Below are 19,182 nucleotides of genomic sequence, written 5' to 3' on the forward strand. Positions count from 1 at the left end.
GCTCCCACCGGGTTGGTATTCAATGTAGAAGTTTCTTGAATGGCGGTGCAGCTGCCTTTGAAAAAATACGTGGGACCGAACTTGCAAATTGCTGGGTACAAAACGTTTATTGGCACATGAAAAACAGCAACAAAACAGACTCTGACGCGTTTCAGCCGCCAAGGGCCTTTGTCAAAGAGTATAACATAAACCAAACACTTACAATTTAAATACCCCCCGTTCCCGCCTCCTATAATGACGTATCGGCACTCCCTGCCTATCAGAATCATCACGCCCCCTCTGACAGGGACTCTAGATGATTGCTGTGTTAAACACAGCTGGTCTTTGCTTACAGCAAGCAGGAATCTTTCTGGCTTTGTCCATGTACCATCGGTTCCAGCAGGCCAATGGTTAAGCGAAAGTATAAATAAATCAGAAGCTTCTCATTGGTGGCTCAGCCGTCACGTCATAGGGGAGTTGAAGTGTTTATATCCCCGTGTGATTCCTGCTTGCTGTAAGCAAAGACCAGCTGTGTTTAACACAGCAATCATCTAGAGTCCCTGTCAGAGGGGGCGTGATGATTCTGATAGGCAGGGAGTGCCGATACGTCATCATAGGAGGCGGGAACGGGGGGTATTTAAATTGCAAGTGTTTGGTTTATGTTATACTCTTTGACAAAGGCCCTTGGCGGCTGAAACTTGTCAGAGTCTGTTTTGTTGCTGTTTTTCATGTGCCAATAAACGTTTTGTACCCAGCAATTTGCAAGTTCGGTCCCACGTATTTTTTCAAAGGCAGCTGCACCGCCATTCAAGAAACTTCTACATTTTATACAGTTAGCCACTGCCAGATCGTTTGAAACAAAGCTATATATTGTTTCCATATAAAGAAGTAATACTTTAGGTTAAGAATTCAATTTTTTGTCATTAGCACCATGAGTGCCATAATTCTTCCTAACCACTGGAGATAAATATTTCGGTATTATGGGGCAGATCCACAGAGCTCTGTTAAATCATAAGCAAAGAACATGACAGTACCTAAATAGGTAACAGACGTTATTTTACCTGAGTTTAACAGGTATCCACAAAGCTAATTATATGCAAAAACAAAAGCCGTTGGCTAGCTCAACAGAATAGGCTTAATACCATACAGCAGGGCCCCGGGCATACGGCGGGTTCCGTTCTAAGGGCCAGCCGTATAGTGAAAATCGCCGGAAAGCAGAACTGGCGATTTTCAGTTGTGCGCATGCGCAAACGGACATTTTCCCCTTGTGCACATGCGCAAACCGTTCTGCGCATGCAACCTACGTTTTGCGCATGCGCGCCGGCGAAAACAGCCCGTTATGCGCATGCGCGACCTCCGGGCAGACATGGCGGCCCCCTTCTTGGTGCCACCATATCAGCGAATCACCGAAAAGCGGGGTGCCGAGAAGCGGGGCCTTGCTATATTAAAAATAAAAATGAAGAGCTAACACTCTAAAATGACTTGGTATAAATATAACCAACATAAATATTAACACAACCTTCATATCACAGATAGATGTACACGTGTAACATGATAAAATGGAATTAAAATTAAAAAACCTCCAAATGTAGATAGTCCCAGATAAATGGATTTTAGTCCTGCTGCCGAGGTCCTAAGAGGAGGGATTTCCACATCCCCCAAAAGTAACTGGAACGGGGAAAAAGGTGGATGTCTTTAGTTGTGTGGACTCAACAAATGACATAGAAGAGAGAAAACATATGGTGTAATCACAGTTGGATGAAATAATTAATCATAACATTATTAAGGTACACTTAACTTGACTGTAATGGCTTTTCCTATGATGAAGATGGTTAGTGCACACTGTTCTTTCTTTCACAGCCTTTCAAGGTGTATAATGGTCTACTGCATCTTAGTTAGAAGATAGAAGAAGATATATGGCATAATAACATTTATTGAAATGTAAAAAATAAAATGCGACTTTACACTCACAAACGGTTCTTTAAAATCGGGCATTCGAATGTAATGCTTTCCAGCACACTGGTCTCAGCACGTCCTACCTTTATAGTGACGCCGGGATCCACCAATGCAATGCGTGTAATTTCCTGCAATCCCTAGGCTGAAAAAGGCTCACGCCTACAGGGTCGAACGGTCCCTTTAGCTCCTGATTCGCCTCTCAATGCGGCAGGTTATGGTGAGGTGCCCTCCTGTAATTTCGCGTCTCCGGATCAGTCTGCCCACCTGCACTGGTATGGAGCCGGCACTTCCTAATGTGGTACCAAAACTGAACAGCTACGGTGGCTCACAAGGGTCAGCCCAATGCGTTTCGCGATTTTGCTTCCTCTGCGGTAATGGCTCGTCTGTCTTTGCTCAGTCTTAAATACCCAGTCGAATAAGGGACCGTACGACCCTGTAGGCGTGAGCCTGTTTCAGCCTAGGGATTGCAGGAAATTACACGCATTGCATTGGTGGATCCCGGCGTCACTATAAAGGTAGGACGTGCTGAGACCAGTGTGCTCTAAACCATTGCATTCGAATGCCCGATTTTAAAGAACCGTTTGTGAGTGTAAAGTGGCATTTTATTTTTTCAATGTCAATAAATGTTATTATGCCATATATCTTCTTCTATCTTCTAACTGAGATGCAGTAGACCATTATACACCTTGCAAGGCTGTGAAAGAAAGAACAGTGTGCACTAACCATCTTACTCATAGGAAAAGCTACTACTGTCAAGTTACGTGTACCTTAAAGCTGCAGTTCAGTGTTTTTTATTTTTATTTTTTTTTATTCAATAGTATCATGTGGACAATCTCTGATTACCTAAAGAACTGTATAGCTGCAGGTCAATTCGTTCTCCATGTATTGATCGGCAAAATTTGGCAACACCTTTAGATATGGGATATGTTTTTCCTCTGCTTCTGTCACTCAGTGGAAGCTCATGAATATTCATGAGCACTCCTGCACTGACATGTGCAAGAGGGAGGGCAGGGCTGACAAAGGGGTGTGCCAGAGCTTGTGACAGGACATGTAGGGGCAGTGCCTTAGTAAATGGCTGTTAAAATAGAATACAAGAAAATTGGTCTTTCAAAGTTGTTGTTTTTTAAAAACAGAAAATGCTAAAAGTATTTTTTCTTACTACAGAACTGATTTATTAAAAAAAAACACACACGCAGGATATTGACTGAACTGCAGCTTTAATAATGTTATGATTCATTCTTTCATCCAACTGTGATTACACCATATGTTTTCTCTCTTCCAGGTGATTTTTTGAGTCCACGCGCCTAAAGACGTCCACCTTAACGCCATATTAAGTCAGCACTGCCTTGCGTTATCTTAAAATAACTTGTGTTACGACTGTCTTACTTAAAGGTGGCAACAAAAGTCCCAAGCGGCGTAAATGTGTAAATCCCCTCAAACCTCCCTCCACATAACATAAGGAGAAACACCTTAAATACCCAGGAGATATGCTAATGGAATATTCAAAGTATATTTAAATGACTTGCACCCCACACCTCTTAAAAGATTTCCCATAAGACCTATACTGACAAGCCTAGGGCCCTTTGTGATGAAGGCGGCACTAGTGCCAGTCCCAACAGGATCAGAACCCACAAGCTCTGCTATTCCGGGCAGCAGCTCTAGCATTGAACTATCTCAGATACTGGATAGCTCCACTGTGACAGCATGCTTTACAGCTCTACTGCTCACACCTGTAGTGAATCATACTTGTGGTCACTCTCCGGGCTTTAAAAGCAGACCAGATCCAGGTGTGAGCAGTAGAGCTCTAAAGTATGCTGTAACCGTACGTTATTTAAGGAGGAGCACTGGGTTAATCTTCCGTTAGTGCATGTGTTATAATTACGCTAACGGTAGGTTAAATAGGCTAGAGCTTTGTGTATCTGCCCCTTAATGCTTTCAATGACAGTGCGGCTGCCATGTGTCAAGGTCTTCTTCGGCTGTTGGGTTGGTTATCAGCTACTTCTGGATCTTTTGGTATGTATAAGGAATATTGCATGATAGCCCTGTCACGGTAACTTGTGAAGGGATATAATATACACAAAATCTTTGGGTTGAATTGAACACGACTTAGATATAATAAATATAGTTTATTCCTTAAAGAAGGTGAACACACAGGATCATACAAATAACGTACAAGAATATAACACTTACTTAGGGTTGGGCAATGAAGCAATCAGGTACAGGATTGGCAATTCATTCAGTCATCAGGAATCAAGTAGATGTAATAACGAAGACACTGGGTATAGGGCTGACACACTTTATATGGGATTCCAGTCCTATAACCTAGCATTGGGTGCCAGACATTGGGTGACAATTATCTGCACCCAATCCCTCCTTGCCAGCTAACATGGGAAGCATTGTTGGACCATGCCCCCAGCTAGTTGGCACATGCGCACATCTGGCCCTTGGGGTCTCATTTCTCTAGCCCCACACTAATGACAGGGCGCCTAAAAGTCTACCAGGCATGTATCTGGCCAGGAAATCCTTTGTCTGTAAGTGTGAATTATGGCACTTACAGACCACTCAGGCTCTGCGTTTCTCTGCCCTACACAATCAGAGTGGGCAAGCCTTTGATCAGGGGGGCTGTTGTAGACAAAGGATCGCCCTCCTGAACATTAACATAAAGCAGAGCTAGTAACTTTCCCGGGCTTTTATACCAGCCTTGCAAAACAGTATATTCTTTAATATCTTCACATATTAAAATAATCTGTTCGGTTGGGCCGAGCGGGTTGAAGCTTGCCAGACTCTCATACCGGAGGGGACTCTCCATGGTGGCCAAGTTTCAGCTCGCTGTGACCCACCGAACCGGAGATACACAATTACAGTTTTAAACTCACATTTGCAAACGAGGCTTTTTTCTGCCATGCAAGTCAATGGCAGAAACCCAAATTTTACAATTACCCTGACTCTGCTCTGTTGCTCCAAGAGGGTCGGTATTTGCCATGCAGCCATGCCGTAACTATGGCTACATGGTGACCGAATATCAGCCCTCTAGGTTGAACAGAACCGGAGTTATGGGTTCCAGGTTTCTGCTCATTCTGACTTAGCTGTTTTTACTCGCGGCTTTTACCTCCGCCATTAGAGTCTATGGTGCGACCCTTATAGGGAGCGCAACCCTTTACCGGGGGTCAATGATTGTCAGACCCGGTCGGGGTCGAGTGAGGGGGTTCCTAGGATCTAGGGGCAAAAATAATTTTATTCCGTGGTGTCCTAGAACCTAAGTTTCCCACGCCAATTGAACCTTAACTTGACCGGGGAGTGATCAAAGCTCTCTTCAAGATAATGTTTCCGCTTTTGCGGTCTGCGGTCTGGCTGGCTGCCAGCTCGTCCCCGGAGGTCGGCTCCCAGGAATCCCCATTGAAATGCATTACTCCATTCACTTTCAATGGGGAACCGCCGCTCCTCCTCTCGAGCGCCACCTGCAGGTCTTCTACGATATCAGGCCCGAATCTCCATAGAGTTACATGGGGCTGTAATGGCAACCTATGGAGAGACTGCACAATGGAGCCTGCAAAAGCGGGAAAAGGGACAAAGGGCCATAAACACCAAATTAACATTAACCCTTTCCCTCCCACCTGGATACCAGTGTTTGTGGTTGCTGCATACACTGCAAAGGTACAAACACCCATAATTGTACCCATATACATTTCTATCACATGGAACACAGTTTGCCCTGAGGCAGGGGAATAAAAATACAGGAATTCCCTCTAAATGTGGGAATAGGATAACCAAGGAACATACCTTTTGGTTATGAAGCAGGGGAACATATGTATTATACGTACATTTCTGGTTAACCCCTCACTTCCCAGATGGTGGAAGGGGGTGCCTAATGGGGGTGACCCCTTTATTACTCACTTGGCACCCCTCCCCCATCACAAGCCCAACTCCTAAAATGTTATAGCGCTAAGAAGACCTTTCTTACCAAATATAAAGGATCTGAAACAAAAGATTGGTTGAATCGTTGAAGGATGCTGGTGGGTCACTTTACCATGTAAAAAGGACTTTGTATGAAATGATTTAATAAATCATACCAGTGTATATTCTATAGCTTTTCAAATGAAAACCTAGATATGAAATAAACAAATGCAACAGTCAATATATACCACATATAAAATAAATACTGCTTGGAGTAACTACAGTAGTTAGAGACTTGTAACTAACTGAAGGCAGGTTGCTGCAGCAATTCCACTGCAGTAATCAGGGCTTAGACCCCTAAGAGCCCAAGAGGCTGCAGGTTATAGACAATTCAGAAAGGCGACATTTTGAAGAACCGTAAACTACATTTTTTCATCAGTGTTTATATCCAGAATAGCAAACTAGTGTTGGATTTTACAGCAATGTAAGCGATTCATAGACCCTTCAATTATCCTTTTCAAAACAGGGCTTGCCTACTGCCGTCACTTATCCACTGTTCGAACACATCTCTCTGCCCTGGTCAATCACTCAATTATCCCACCCAACAAACCCACGGATGCATCAGGAGGCCTAACCAAAGAAGTCTGGAGCAAATATCAAAAGGACATGAAGGTAAGGGTAGAATAGTCTGGGGCCACAGTGCACTAAGCTACCAAATTTCATATATTGGAGGTAGGATTGAGCCATACACTCTAATAATGTAATCCATGCTAATTTATTTAAAAGAAAATCGATTGTTCATTTTAACAGGCACTGTTATGCTTCCCATCGTTATCATTGATAATGTTTGTGTTTTTATACAAATCTGTGCACACTAGAACTCTCTAGAACCACATTAAACAATATGTTTTCAAAATATAGTAAAACATTATGAAATCATTATTTGCCATCTGGATTTTACTGAGGAATTTGGCAGTTATTAACAGTTTATTGTTGTTTTGCTGAGATTTAGATATGTTTTTGTATTGATTTATGTTCTAGTAATAATTTTTTCTAGAACTACAATAGTTACAAGTATTCAGCCACATCACAGTTTTATTCCCTTTTTATACAAACATTAAATTCTAATTTTGCAAGGTACAAAAAAAACCAGTAGTTTAGATATGCTTCCCAGTAACTTGGAGCATGCAACGGTTTAAAAACTCACAGGCTATTGTAAAATCATTAATGGTAAACAAAAAAAAAGCACCAGACCCATGGTAAGTAGTGAAATACTTTTACTAAAAACAATAAAACGGTAAACGCATTCAGGTAGCCCATAAAGAATCACTTGTGAAATGCGCTGGGGTCAAGATTCTCATCTGTCCTAATAGATGACATATTCATAATAAATTATTGGCTGTTAAGCAAGTTATTAAGATCTGAGACTTGTGATTTGTTCTGTACTTGCAGAATTACAAGGAGTTGGAGTTGCTGAGGTTGGTGTATTATGGAGGAGTGGAACAGGACATCCGCAAAGAAGTGTGGCCATTCCTGCTTGGCCATTACAAATTTGGAATGACCAAGAAGGAAATGGATCGAGTAAGTGCATGTTGTATTTTGTAGGTTCATAAAATAAAGGTCTTGTGAAGCAGGCGTTCAATAAAGGAATAGAACTACCATATTTCAGGACCTCAAAAGGAGGACACAACCCTCCTCATGCATGAAAGTGTAGTACATGGTAGAGTCATTTTGTGTCTGCCCTATTAAGTGATTTAGAAACAGGAAATGCTCAAATCTTCCCACATTTACCCAACTGCATAAATTAATTTGCATATTCACTTAGTGACACACAAAGACAAACACGTATACACACTTAGGCTCAGATCCATAAAGCTCTGTTAAGTCACTTAACATGACATAAACCTAACTTAACGCCACATTAACACTAAGGGCCTCATTCAGAGAGAGAGTCGATAAGGCCCTTATCGAGCACTTATCGACCAAAATGGCTACTCGTATTCAGTAAGCCTCGATAAGTGTTCGATAACGACCTGTTTCGACGCAAAATCTTATGACCAAAAGAAAATCGCCAATTGAGCGGCAATCAGCCGCTTATCGACCATTTTCGGAAGAATCATAAACTCGCGCGATTCTAGTACCCGCGAGTCGGCTGTCGCCTCCTATCGTAGCCTATCGCAGCCCTAAAAGGCGATCTTCTCCCCAAATCCAATTCACCTAAAAATGTAGGTAAATTGGTGGGGAGATGCCTCGATGAGCTGCGATATGTCGGGACTTAGAAAAAATCAGGCCATTTCCTGCCTCGGATTGATGCCGGGGGTCTCCGGAGCTGATAGCCATTAATTCCAGCACCGGAGCCCCCCGGCATGCATCCGATGCAGGAAAAATGCATTTACAGCAACTTCATTACCTTAGCGGCTAACCGCTAAGGCAATGAAGGGGTTAAACACCCATGCCAGGCTTACTGTGGCTAGCAAGAGTGGGTGAAGGGGGAATTTGGCCCGTAGTGGCTGTTTAGGCCTTGCGAGGGGACTTAACCCCTTCATTACCTTAGCGGTTAATACTGCTAAGGTAATAAAGGGGTTAACCTAACCGCTACCCACCCGCAAGGTCTAGACACCCATCCTTAGGGCTAATACACCCTTCACCCACCCGTGAGGCCTAAGCACCCACCCCGGACTGACTATACCCACCCTGTATCCATTGAGTAGTATAGTGGTACATCATACCCATATAATAATAATATGGGCATGATAAGCCTCTATAGCACTCAATGGGCACCCTAATTACAATACATTAACACACAAGACACACAATAAAAAAACATAACTAAACTCCAAAAAAACACACTTCACTAAATAAAAACAGTAGCCAGATAATCCAATGAACACAAGCAATAACATCAACAATGAATTAATTAAACCATTAACCAATCAAACCAACTAATTACTACAACATTAATGAATTAATTTAAACATTAAAATACAAAGAAATAAATTCAAACAATATCTGAAATAACCATGAAACGCATTAGATAACATAATACAACATGAACTAAAAACGAACACCAATCGCAAACATTTTATTACCATTAAGCAGGAAAAAAACAAACCATGACATCCACATAAGAAACTGTAATTAAAAAAAACAACAGCAATACCCAGCCAGAAATGCCCCCCAAATATTGTCATAATAATGTATTAATCTGTACCCTAAAGTGGTACAGATTAATATATTATCAGTCAATGTGCCCCCCCCCCCCCAAATCAAAAAACACATCGAATGAAAAAACCTGTAAAAAAAGACATTTACAAACATTCTATATATTACTTACCATTAGAAGCGGTGGCCCTCCGACTCCCGGGGAAACAGGAAGCTCACGTACCTTGAAGGCCTCCAACAGCATCCGATGCCATCCGCCATGAAGATCCGGCTCAGGTACCCCAATCTTCTTTTTTCTTTCTTTAATCACCTTCTTCTATCTTCATCTGTCACCATTTCTTGATCTTTTATCTTCATCTGTCAATCCAAAAAGCCCCATGGTAGATCCCAACCGATGTTGTCTCGTCGTCTTCTTGTGCTCAAATGAGGCGTCACAGCCTTAAATATGGCTTGTGACATCACATTTAGCCTCAAAATGGTTAACAGCCACCTGATTGGCTGTTAAAACCATGTGCAGACTTTAATTTTGTTTTTTTTAAATTACGTCACTTAAAGGGAATGATGCCAACCAATCAGAATGGCTGTGCTTCATTTGCCTTTAAGATGACGTCACGAAGCCGGCGTCACATGGTATTTCAGCCAATCAGATCGTGGGAACCAATTCCACACTCTGAATGGCTGAGTACCATGTGACGCCGGCCATCTTGGATTTAGTGACGTCATCTTAAAGGCAAATGAAGCACAGCCATTCTGATTGGCTGGCACCATTCCCTTTAAGTGACGTCATTTAAAAAATAAAAAATTAAAGTCGGAACATGGTTTTAACAGCCAATCAGGTGGCTGTTAACCATTTTGAGGCTAAACGTGACGTCACAAGCCCTATTTAAGGCCGTGACGCCTCATTTGAGCCCAAGAAGACGACGAGAGAACATTGGTTGGGATCTACCATGGGGCTTTTTGGATTACAACAAGAAGATAGAAGATTAAGAAGATCAAGAAATGGTTACAGATGAAGATAGAAGAAGGTGATTAAAGAAAGAAAAAATAAGATTTGGGTACCTGATCTGGATCTTCATGGCGTTTGGCATCGGATGCTGTTGGAGGCCTTCAAGGTACGTGAGCTTCCTGTTTCCCCGGGAGTCGGAGGGCCAGCGCTTCTAATGGTAAGTAATATATAGAATGTTTGTAAATGTCTTTTTTTACAGGTTTTTTCATTGGATGTGTTTTTTGATTTGGGGGTGGGGGGCACATTGACTGATAATATATTAATCTGTACCACTTTAGGGTACAGATTAATACATTATTATGACAATATTTGGGGGGCATTTCTGGCTTGGTATTGCTGTTATTTTTTTTAATAACAGTTTCTTATGGATGTCATTGTTTGTTTTTTTCCTGCTTAATGGTAATAAAATGTTTGCGATTGGTGTTTGTTTGTAGTTAATGTTGTACTATGTTAGCTAATGCGTTTCATGGTTATTTCAGATATTGTTTGAATTTATTTCTTTGTAGTTTAATGTTTAAATTAATTCATTAATGTTGTAGAAAGTAATTGGTTTGATTGGTTACTGTTTCTATTAATTTTGATTTGGTTTAGTAATTAATTGGTTTGATTGGTTACTGTTTAAAATAATTCGGAGTTGTTTTAGGAATTAATTGTTTTGATTGGTTAATGGTTTAATTAATTCATTGTTGATGTTATTGCTTGTATTCATTGGATTAGCTGGTTACTGTATTTATTTTGTGAAGTGTGTTTTTTTGGAGTTTAGTTATGTTTTATTATTGTGTGTCTTGTGTATTAATGTATTGTAATTAGAGTGCCCATTGAGTGCTATAGAGGCTTATCATGCCCATATTATTATTATATGGGTATGATGTACCACTATACTACTCAATGGGTATAGGGTGAGTATAGTCAGTCAGGGGTGGTTGCTTAGGCCTCCTGGGTTTGTATCGGGTCAGGGTGGGTTAACCCCTTAATGACTATAGCGGTTAGTAACCGCTAAGGTGATTAAGGGGACATTTCCTTGCATAGGAGATACCGGCACCCCATAAAGAGGCCTATATCTCGGGAAGCAGGGGGTCCCCGGACATAAAACCAACGAGGTTCAGCTCCGGAGACCCCCTGCACATCTACACTATGAAACAAATGTATACTGTATTTAAATAAATAGTTTTCGGGCGACATTTCCGCTGTGAGAGGCGGCTCTGAGCGCTCTCTCTGCAGCAGAAATGAATCGCCGGGTTAGGCCTTTTCAGAGGCTCGATGCTCTCGCTGGCAGCAACTCGCCCGTTTTGGGAATTTTGCTATCACAGGTAATCGAGGCTTTCTGAATACCGTGATAGCAACGCCCAAAAAAGCGTAATTTTAAATGCCCTGGCGATAATTTTTATCAACCTTCTCTGAATGAGGCCCTAACGGTGTATCTTAAAAAGACAATGCCAGATCTAATTTCCCGCTATACACCTTCCAGACTCTTGCGTTCTGCTCAAGGATGTCTTCTCTCTACCCCTTTTGTATTTAAAGCCGTCTCCTGCCTTAAACCTTTCTCACTGACTGCCCCACACCTCTGGAATGCCCTTCCCCTCAATACCCGACTAGTGCGCTCTCTATCCACCTTTAAGACCCACCTCAAAACACACCTGCTTAAGGAAGCATATGAATAACTCCATGGCTGATACTTTACACCTCATACATAAACCTTGACCCCCTGCAGACGCACTTGCTGTACCAGAACACCCTCCAACTGTCTCCGTACGTTCTTCCTACCAACCAATTATATTGTAAGCTCTTCGGAGCAGGAACTCCTTTTTCTAAATGGTACTTTTGTCTGAAGCACTTATTTCCATTATGTGTTATTTATATTATTTGTTATTTATATGATTGTCACATGTATTACTGCTCTGAAGCGCTACTGTATGTACATTAATGGCGCTATATAAATAAAGACATACATACATACATACAATGCCATAATGTTTTCTTCCATAAAGTCATGTTTTCTTCCATAAAGATCAGTGTGTTAACTATTACGGCAGTTAGTGATAATGATATTGTTTTACTAACTCACCTTTGTTTTACTAACTAATGTATAGCTCCCTGGGTAAGGCTACTATATATATTATATGCAAATGAAGCTTATATCCACAAAAGTACATTAATGTTATGTTAGTTGGGTCATATCTAAACTTGGCATTACTCACATCAGGACCGTGAAATACATAGTTACATACAGTTACATAGTAGATGAGGTTGAAAGAAGACTTCCGTCCATCAAGTTCAACCTATGCTAAATTTAGACAATAGATACTTTATCATATATCTATACTTATTGATCCAGAGGAAGGCAAACAAAACCCCAGAGGCACATCATCCAATGATATCTCATAAGGGGAAATCGGATTAATCCCTGGATCAACATCCTTCCCATGTATACGTATTTGGTATATCCCTGTATACCTTTCCTATCTAAAAAGATGTCCAACCTTTTTTTGAAGATATCTATTGTATTTGCCATCACAGTCTCCATGGGTAATGAATTCCGCATTTTAACTGTCCTTACTGTAATGAACCCTTTCCTTTGTTGCTGGTGAAATCTCGTTTCCTCCAACCTTAAGGGATGGCCCCAAGTCCTTTGTATTGCCCATGGGATGAATAGTTCTTTTGAAAGCTTCTTGTATTGTCCCCGAAATATATTTGTATATAGCTATCATATCCCCTCTTAGATGCCTCTTTTCTAATATAAATAAATCTAATTTAGCTACTCTCTCCTCATAAGTCAGATTGTCCATCCCCTTTATAAATAGAACTCTTACAGGGTCTGGGTGGTTGTAACACCCCAGCCGAATAGCATTATCTCCTCTCTTCTCTTTCTCAACTTGAGTGAAATAGTTATTTCAGAGTCTGGATAGGAGTAATGCTAAGACAGTGTTTCTCAACTGGGGTGTCGTAGTACACTGGGGTGCCATGAGATGATCAAAAGGGGGCCATGGGATTTCCCTGTTCTCCCAGAGCAGGGAGAAAGCAGTTGCTAGGGAGCTGGTCAGTTTCCATCAATCTGATTGGCTACTGCTGTGTATTACAGCCAATCAGGATGAGGTGTCAGGAGTATGTGCCGGACCAAGCAGAGGAAGAATAAAGAGGGGAGGGTTTATGTCTCTGTCCTGTAGTGTTTGTATCTGTTCTGTCCTGTTTTTTTGTGCTTGTGTTGTCTTCTGTGTTTGTGTTTGTCTGTCTATCCCGTGTTTTCTTTGTCTGGCTGTCTGTCCTGGGTTTTCTGTGACTCCATCTGTCGGTCCCATGTTTTCGGTGAATATGTGCTGTTGTAGCGGTGCTTCAGCAACTAGATACTATGATTAGGGGTGCCTTTCAGAGAAAAAAGGTTGAGAACCACTGCACTAAGACACACTTAATGTCACGTTATTGGAAGATAGCACAACATTAACGTGATGTTAAGCTTATGTTAATGAGATATAGAATGTCCATTGTTTTTGCTTATCATTTGATTTAAGGATATGTGTTAACGTCAAGGAAACGTCTTTGTCTGTTCGTTACGACCCCTGATTTAACAGAGCTTTGTGTATCTAGCCCTTAGTGACAATACACATATACTTAGTCAGTGACACACCAAATGTACATGCTTGGTTACTGTCACATATACACATACATACAGTACATACAATACATACAATACAGTACATACATTTAGTTACACAAACATACATATATACACTTAGTGACACATATACACATTTAGTAACACACAACAATATCATGAACATAGAGCTACCTATAGCATGGCAACTTCTGACAGAAGGGGCACCACGACGAGGAGTTTTGCAAAGTAGGCAGGGGGTTGAAGGGAGCAGCTGAACACCCACTGTCAGCTTGTAGGGTGGGGAACCAGTTGGGGCCATCAGAGACTAGCTACCGGCAGGTGAGGAGGCATAGCAGACAGCTAGAGACCTGCTCACTCCAGTATAGATACAAAGACCAGCATGATGGAGGATGCAGGCATGAGGCATGTGTACTAAATGCAGAGAAGGAGTAATAAAGTACAATGAAAGGTGAAAGTTGAGCAGAACTCTTTCCTTGTACTACAGCTTCCCCTTTTAACCCCCTGGGAAAACAGATCTGTGAATGACTGGACAAATATTGGACAGAAAAGGAGGTTTGTTTGAAACCTGTCGAATGCTCTTACACACTCCTAAAAAGAGGACATGACCGGGTAAAACCAAACATATTTGTCAAGTGTGAAGGTTTTACTTTTGCTCATTATCACTGTCATCCGCAACACTGAAAGAACTAAAGCGTTCACGTAAAATATCTAAAGACTTATTTACACCACACAAGAGGATAGAAAAAAAATAAAACAAAAAAACTTTAAAAGTTATCTAACATATTCTAAAACATTCATCATCTAATTTATGTTCTGCAACAATAATGTCGTTTTCAACTATGTGTTGGGTATTTATTTGACAATCTACTTTTGGAATGAAAGGGTTTGTACAGGAACAGAAATAGGTTATGTATAGGTATGTAAGATGGGTTCACAATCTGAAGGAAGTAGAGGCTGGCGTGAAGATATTTCTCAAAGTAGATTTAGTTTTCTTTAAGCACAGCACGCAATTAGGATAAATTGTACAGTGTTACCTCAGTGGGATGAGGGCAAGCACCCTGGTCTAGACACAGAAACTTTGCCACGGCACTGGTATATATATTTGAAAAAGCATTATCCCTACTTCCTCCTCACATCATTCTTGGACATGCTATTCCTGCCATTGCTTTATCTTCTGTGATCAATTTCCCATACATTATCTGCTGCAGTCCTTTGGGATAACGCGTATAAGGGGGATTATTCTTTCCTTTACATCCAGTGCCTAGAGCTAGTACCTAAATCATGTATTTGGCATCAAATGAGGGACAGTTGAGAGATACGTTTTGCTTCTATGGAGATTTATTTCCAGGCTATCTTTTTCCTCCAGCTTTGTTGACCTCTGTTGTCTGCTAGCCATATACTGAACATTGCCCCCTTTTGAGCAGAAATGTAACACACCAGGTTATACTCCATTTCTGGTGCTACTGTGTACCCTGACAGTTTTTTGGGTTTCTCCAGTGACCACGTACTGGAAAAGCCATGACAATGTGTCTTGTTTTCTTCACTCCAAGGTTGATGATGCAATTGCCTCCAGGTACCAAAAGGTTATGGCTGAGTGGAAAGCCTGTGAGGTGATTGTCAAGCAGAGGGAGAAGGAGTCCCACTCTGCCATTTATGCCAAGCTCTCGTCCGGCAGTAGCATCGACAGCCATGTTCTGCGCTTGATTCACCGGGACTCCACTATCAGTAATGATGTAAGAGATCTTCCTTCTGCTCTTTATCACTCCCAGATACATCATTATAATAGTGACTGGCACAAGTAAACTGCAGAAGAACATGGGATTAACTCTGTTCATGTGATGTCTATAAGATGTTGTATGAATTCCTGAAGAGCCTCAGTCACCATCACTTTGTATTTTTTGCATTGAGGAAAGCAAAGACTTTGTTAAAATGTCAATACAATTTCCACTTATCTCAGCAAATATTCCATTACCTTCAATAGGTGAAAAAAATGTTGTGTGTGCTGAGTACGCGCATTTTAAGTGAAACATCTTGGTCACTGTTTTGTCACAGATATTGTATTTGTGATGGTGATATTTTAAATTAAAATTGAAAACACAATGTCAGTGGCAAAACGCAAAGAATTTTGACTTAGAACGCGTGTGCTCAGCACACACCTCTGTTTTAGCTATTTGCACTTATATAGTTATACTAACTGTCTCTGTGTGCATGTCTGTGTGTGTGTGTGTGTGTGTGTGTGTGTGTGCGCGCGTCTGTCTCTGGTGCCTCTGTGTGTGTGTGGCTGCGTGTGTGTGTGTGTGTGTGCCTGCCTCTGTGTGTGTGTGTGCCTGCCTCTGTGTGTGTGTGTGCACGCCTCTGGGTGCCACTGTCTCCCTAGCGCCGAGTCCGGTCGCCACTGCGCATGTGCGCCAGAGTCCGGTCGCCACTGCGCATGTGTGCGGCGAGACCCGGCATAGTGGTTTTTTGCGCATGCATGAGCGCGACAGCAACGCGCAACAGGCACGAGCACGACGGCAACAGGCGCGAGCGACGGCGCGCGCCTATTAGTACCGTGACGTCACTCGCATTACGATTTTTCGTTACAACACAAGGATTTTTCCCCATGAAACACCTGTAGGCGCCAGCAAAGAAGTTTCACTTCAAAAATTACAACACTACCCTGACAAAATCCCTATGTTTTTTCATACACATTTTATACATTTTCATGCTTTGGTCTACTGTCTAACGCTGAAGCATATTAAATCAAATATCTCATAGTTGTCATCATTCCTGAGGTTGCTAAATGAGCTATCAGAACAATATCACATCTGCAGGATCACTGGTGTTTCGCACTGAAATGCTCACTTGCATATAGTATTATGTAAAACCTCTGTATGTTTGTCTTAGGTCTTCTTGTCTACAGATGAAATGGATGTGACAGACAGGGATTTGAAAGGTCGAAGTGACAAAGCGTCGACCCTGACCAATGCTGGTAATCCTGTGGCAATCGTCGCAGTGGAACCGCAGCAGTCAGTGGAATTTGACTCTCCGGATTCCGGACTTCCCTCTTCCCGCAATTACTCTGTAACCTCAGGCATCCTTTCCAGCATTGATGACGGGCAGAGCATCTGCTTTGAGGACGAAGAGTCAAGCACAGAGTCTGAGAAAACAGAAATGAGTGTGTTGCCTCCAAGGAAAGCCAAGGGAACCCTCAAAATGCAGGACTCTATAAGTGAGGAGCAGCTGTGCTCTCAGTTGGAATATTTAAGTACTGGGGATGACATTTCTTCCATGTGTCCCACATCTTATACAGTAAGTGATTCTGCGCTTGGAGATATATTTGTTCTCTTGTAGTGCCAGTTTCCATTGCAAACAAAAGCCTGGTTAATAATATTATTACAGATATATTGCAATTTGTTATGCACTATGTGGAACTTCTGTGGTCAGAAAACTTAATGCACAATATATGTAAAAAATGTTCACCTTTTGCAGAATAAAAGAAAAACATTTGAAAAATATCTTTTAATGTACAGTAAATACAAATATTACTTGTGGTGCATCTGCATATCTCAGACAGGTCTGAAACCCTGTCTTTGCCCATTATCGCTTAGCAAACAGTGCTTTCACTGCAGCCAGGGATTCTGGGTAATGACATGCAAATGAGCACAGTGTGTCACTCTCTTTACTTATCCATTATAACATGGAACCCTATAAGCATATGTCTGCGGTATTGTACAGCTTTTCAGCACAGCCTGGGTTGAAGAAGTGCATAGCCAGTAAACCTATTCACAGACAGCTATATTACAGGGCTCTATCAGCCACATTGGTTCTAGAGAACAAGATATCACAGGTCTAGGACGTTTGCCCGTGGCCATTTGCCGCGACCAAATTGCCACCTGCGATCCGCCGCCATAACTACTGACCGCAGGGCAAGTCGCAGCAGGTCACCTCGCCGTCACCGCCAGCACCTCTTCCAGTCGGGCACCTCCGCTGCAGCATGTCTTCAGCTCCTCTGCCAGCCGAGCTCCTCCGATGTGCAAGACACTCAGCACAGCCGCCAACAGGCAGGAAACATTTTTACATTTCCCTCTGCTGGTGGCTGTCCTGCGCGTCGGAGTGGCGGAGGTGCCCTGTGCCTGGGAGAGGCGCTGATGACATGCTGTGGCGGAGCACCGGATGGTGATTTGATCGCAGCCAAATGTTCTAGACCGGTAATATCTTGTTCTCTAGAACCAATGTGACTGATAAAACTCTGTAATATCCATATTATACATTTTTGAAGGGAGAGATTCTATTCTGTACCAGGCATCATAATTTACAGTATATTGTATGGGTTCTATTGTATGTCGGACAGAGGAAATTATAGACCTATTGGAGAGGAAGATAAAATGACTAAGATGGTTCAGAAGGTTCAGGATTTTTAAACAGGATAGCAAAAGTATTTTTAACATATGGAAATAAAGTAATTACATTATACAAATCATTTAGAAACACCTGTTATTGTTCCTCTTGTTCTCACGTTGCTTAGGGGAAGCCCTGGCACATTTAATTTAATGGCGGAGCCTCCATGACTGCCTGTTAACTTGTCCATCTTGTCAGGGAGACAACCTCTGGTGGGTTTATGCTTTGTAGTTATAAGTAGGGTAACTGCAATCCTTTACTTGAAGTAGTTTAAATCCCATGCATTAAGTGGCATGGTGATGAGGTTATATAGTAATACTGTTATTACTGAACCAATTACACCATGTGGTCAGATGACACTTAAACTAATAATAGATTAAATACATCTGACATTTGCTATTTGTATATGTAGTACATTTCTGTGGCAGCATCTGGTCATTTTGGCTATTTTGGTGAACCCATGACATGTTTAAGAAGAACTATTCAGAGTTAAAGGAGTATTTCTATATAGACCGCTGTTTCAAATGCTATTAGTCCAGTTAAATGTCTAACTATAATGTGTTTATGTTTTCTTCACCAGATAGAATTACTGGATACCATTGCCTTAAATTTGCATCGAATCGATAAAGATGTCCAGAGATGTGATAGAAATTACTGGTATTTCACAGCCGACAACTTAGAGAAGCTCCGGAACATCATGTGCAGGTGCATCATGTACAGTACTTGTATGGACCATGGTTGCTACAGCTATACTTGCTACTGAGATTTGTCCCTGCTTCCTCTTCCAGTCTCTTACATGAAGTTGTTTTATGTGTAAAGTGGGACTGGGTGTGATCTGGGGTTCATTAGCTCTGTTGAAGCTCTTAAGAACATTGTGATATGATAGCCCCCTTTATTGACCTTGGAACAATTCTTTTTGCTCATGGCTCCCAGGCACCCAGCATGGAAGAGAAGGTGGTGAAGGCTACAACTTCTACTTGTATTACAATAGGGGGCTGTGGTATGAACCACCATTTTAAGTTAATGGTGCTCTCTACATGCACTATACAAATCTTATTATAATGATAATCCTATATACATTATTGCAAAAAGAAACCTCTAATTTTCTCTTCATTTGATAATCTTCCTAAAAATTGATAGTTCTGGTCAAAATTGCTTTATTAATAATAATACGTTTGGTAATACGAATTTG

The 19,182-nt window shown here is 41.6% G+C and overlaps 1 protein-coding gene across 11 annotated transcripts in view; it reads left to right on the forward strand.

Annotated features, from left to right (window-relative positions):
- The window catches only part of SGSM2 (small G protein signaling modulator 2), a 348,102-nt gene that overhangs the window by 318,325 nt on the left and 10,595 nt on the right, over window positions 1–19,182 (forward strand). For all 11 annotated transcript variants that reach the window (XM_075594354.1, XM_075594353.1, XM_075594358.1 and 8 more), the window contains 5 exons: window positions 6,356–6,501; window positions 7,282–7,410; window positions 15,161–15,343; window positions 16,497–16,901; window positions 18,571–18,695. In XM_075594354.1, the coding sequence (XP_075450469.1) occupies window positions 6,356–6,501; window positions 7,282–7,410; window positions 15,161–15,343; window positions 16,497–16,901; window positions 18,571–18,695 (988 nt within the window). The remainder of the gene's footprint in view (window positions 1–6,355; window positions 6,502–7,281; window positions 7,411–15,160; window positions 15,344–16,496; window positions 16,902–18,570; window positions 18,696–19,182) is intronic.

Source organism: Ascaphus truei, chromosome 3 (genome assembly GCF_040206685.1).
Source record: "Ascaphus truei isolate aAscTru1 chromosome 3, aAscTru1.hap1, whole genome shotgun sequence".
Taxonomy (NCBI): domain Eukaryota; kingdom Metazoa; phylum Chordata; class Amphibia; order Anura; family Ascaphidae; genus Ascaphus; species Ascaphus truei.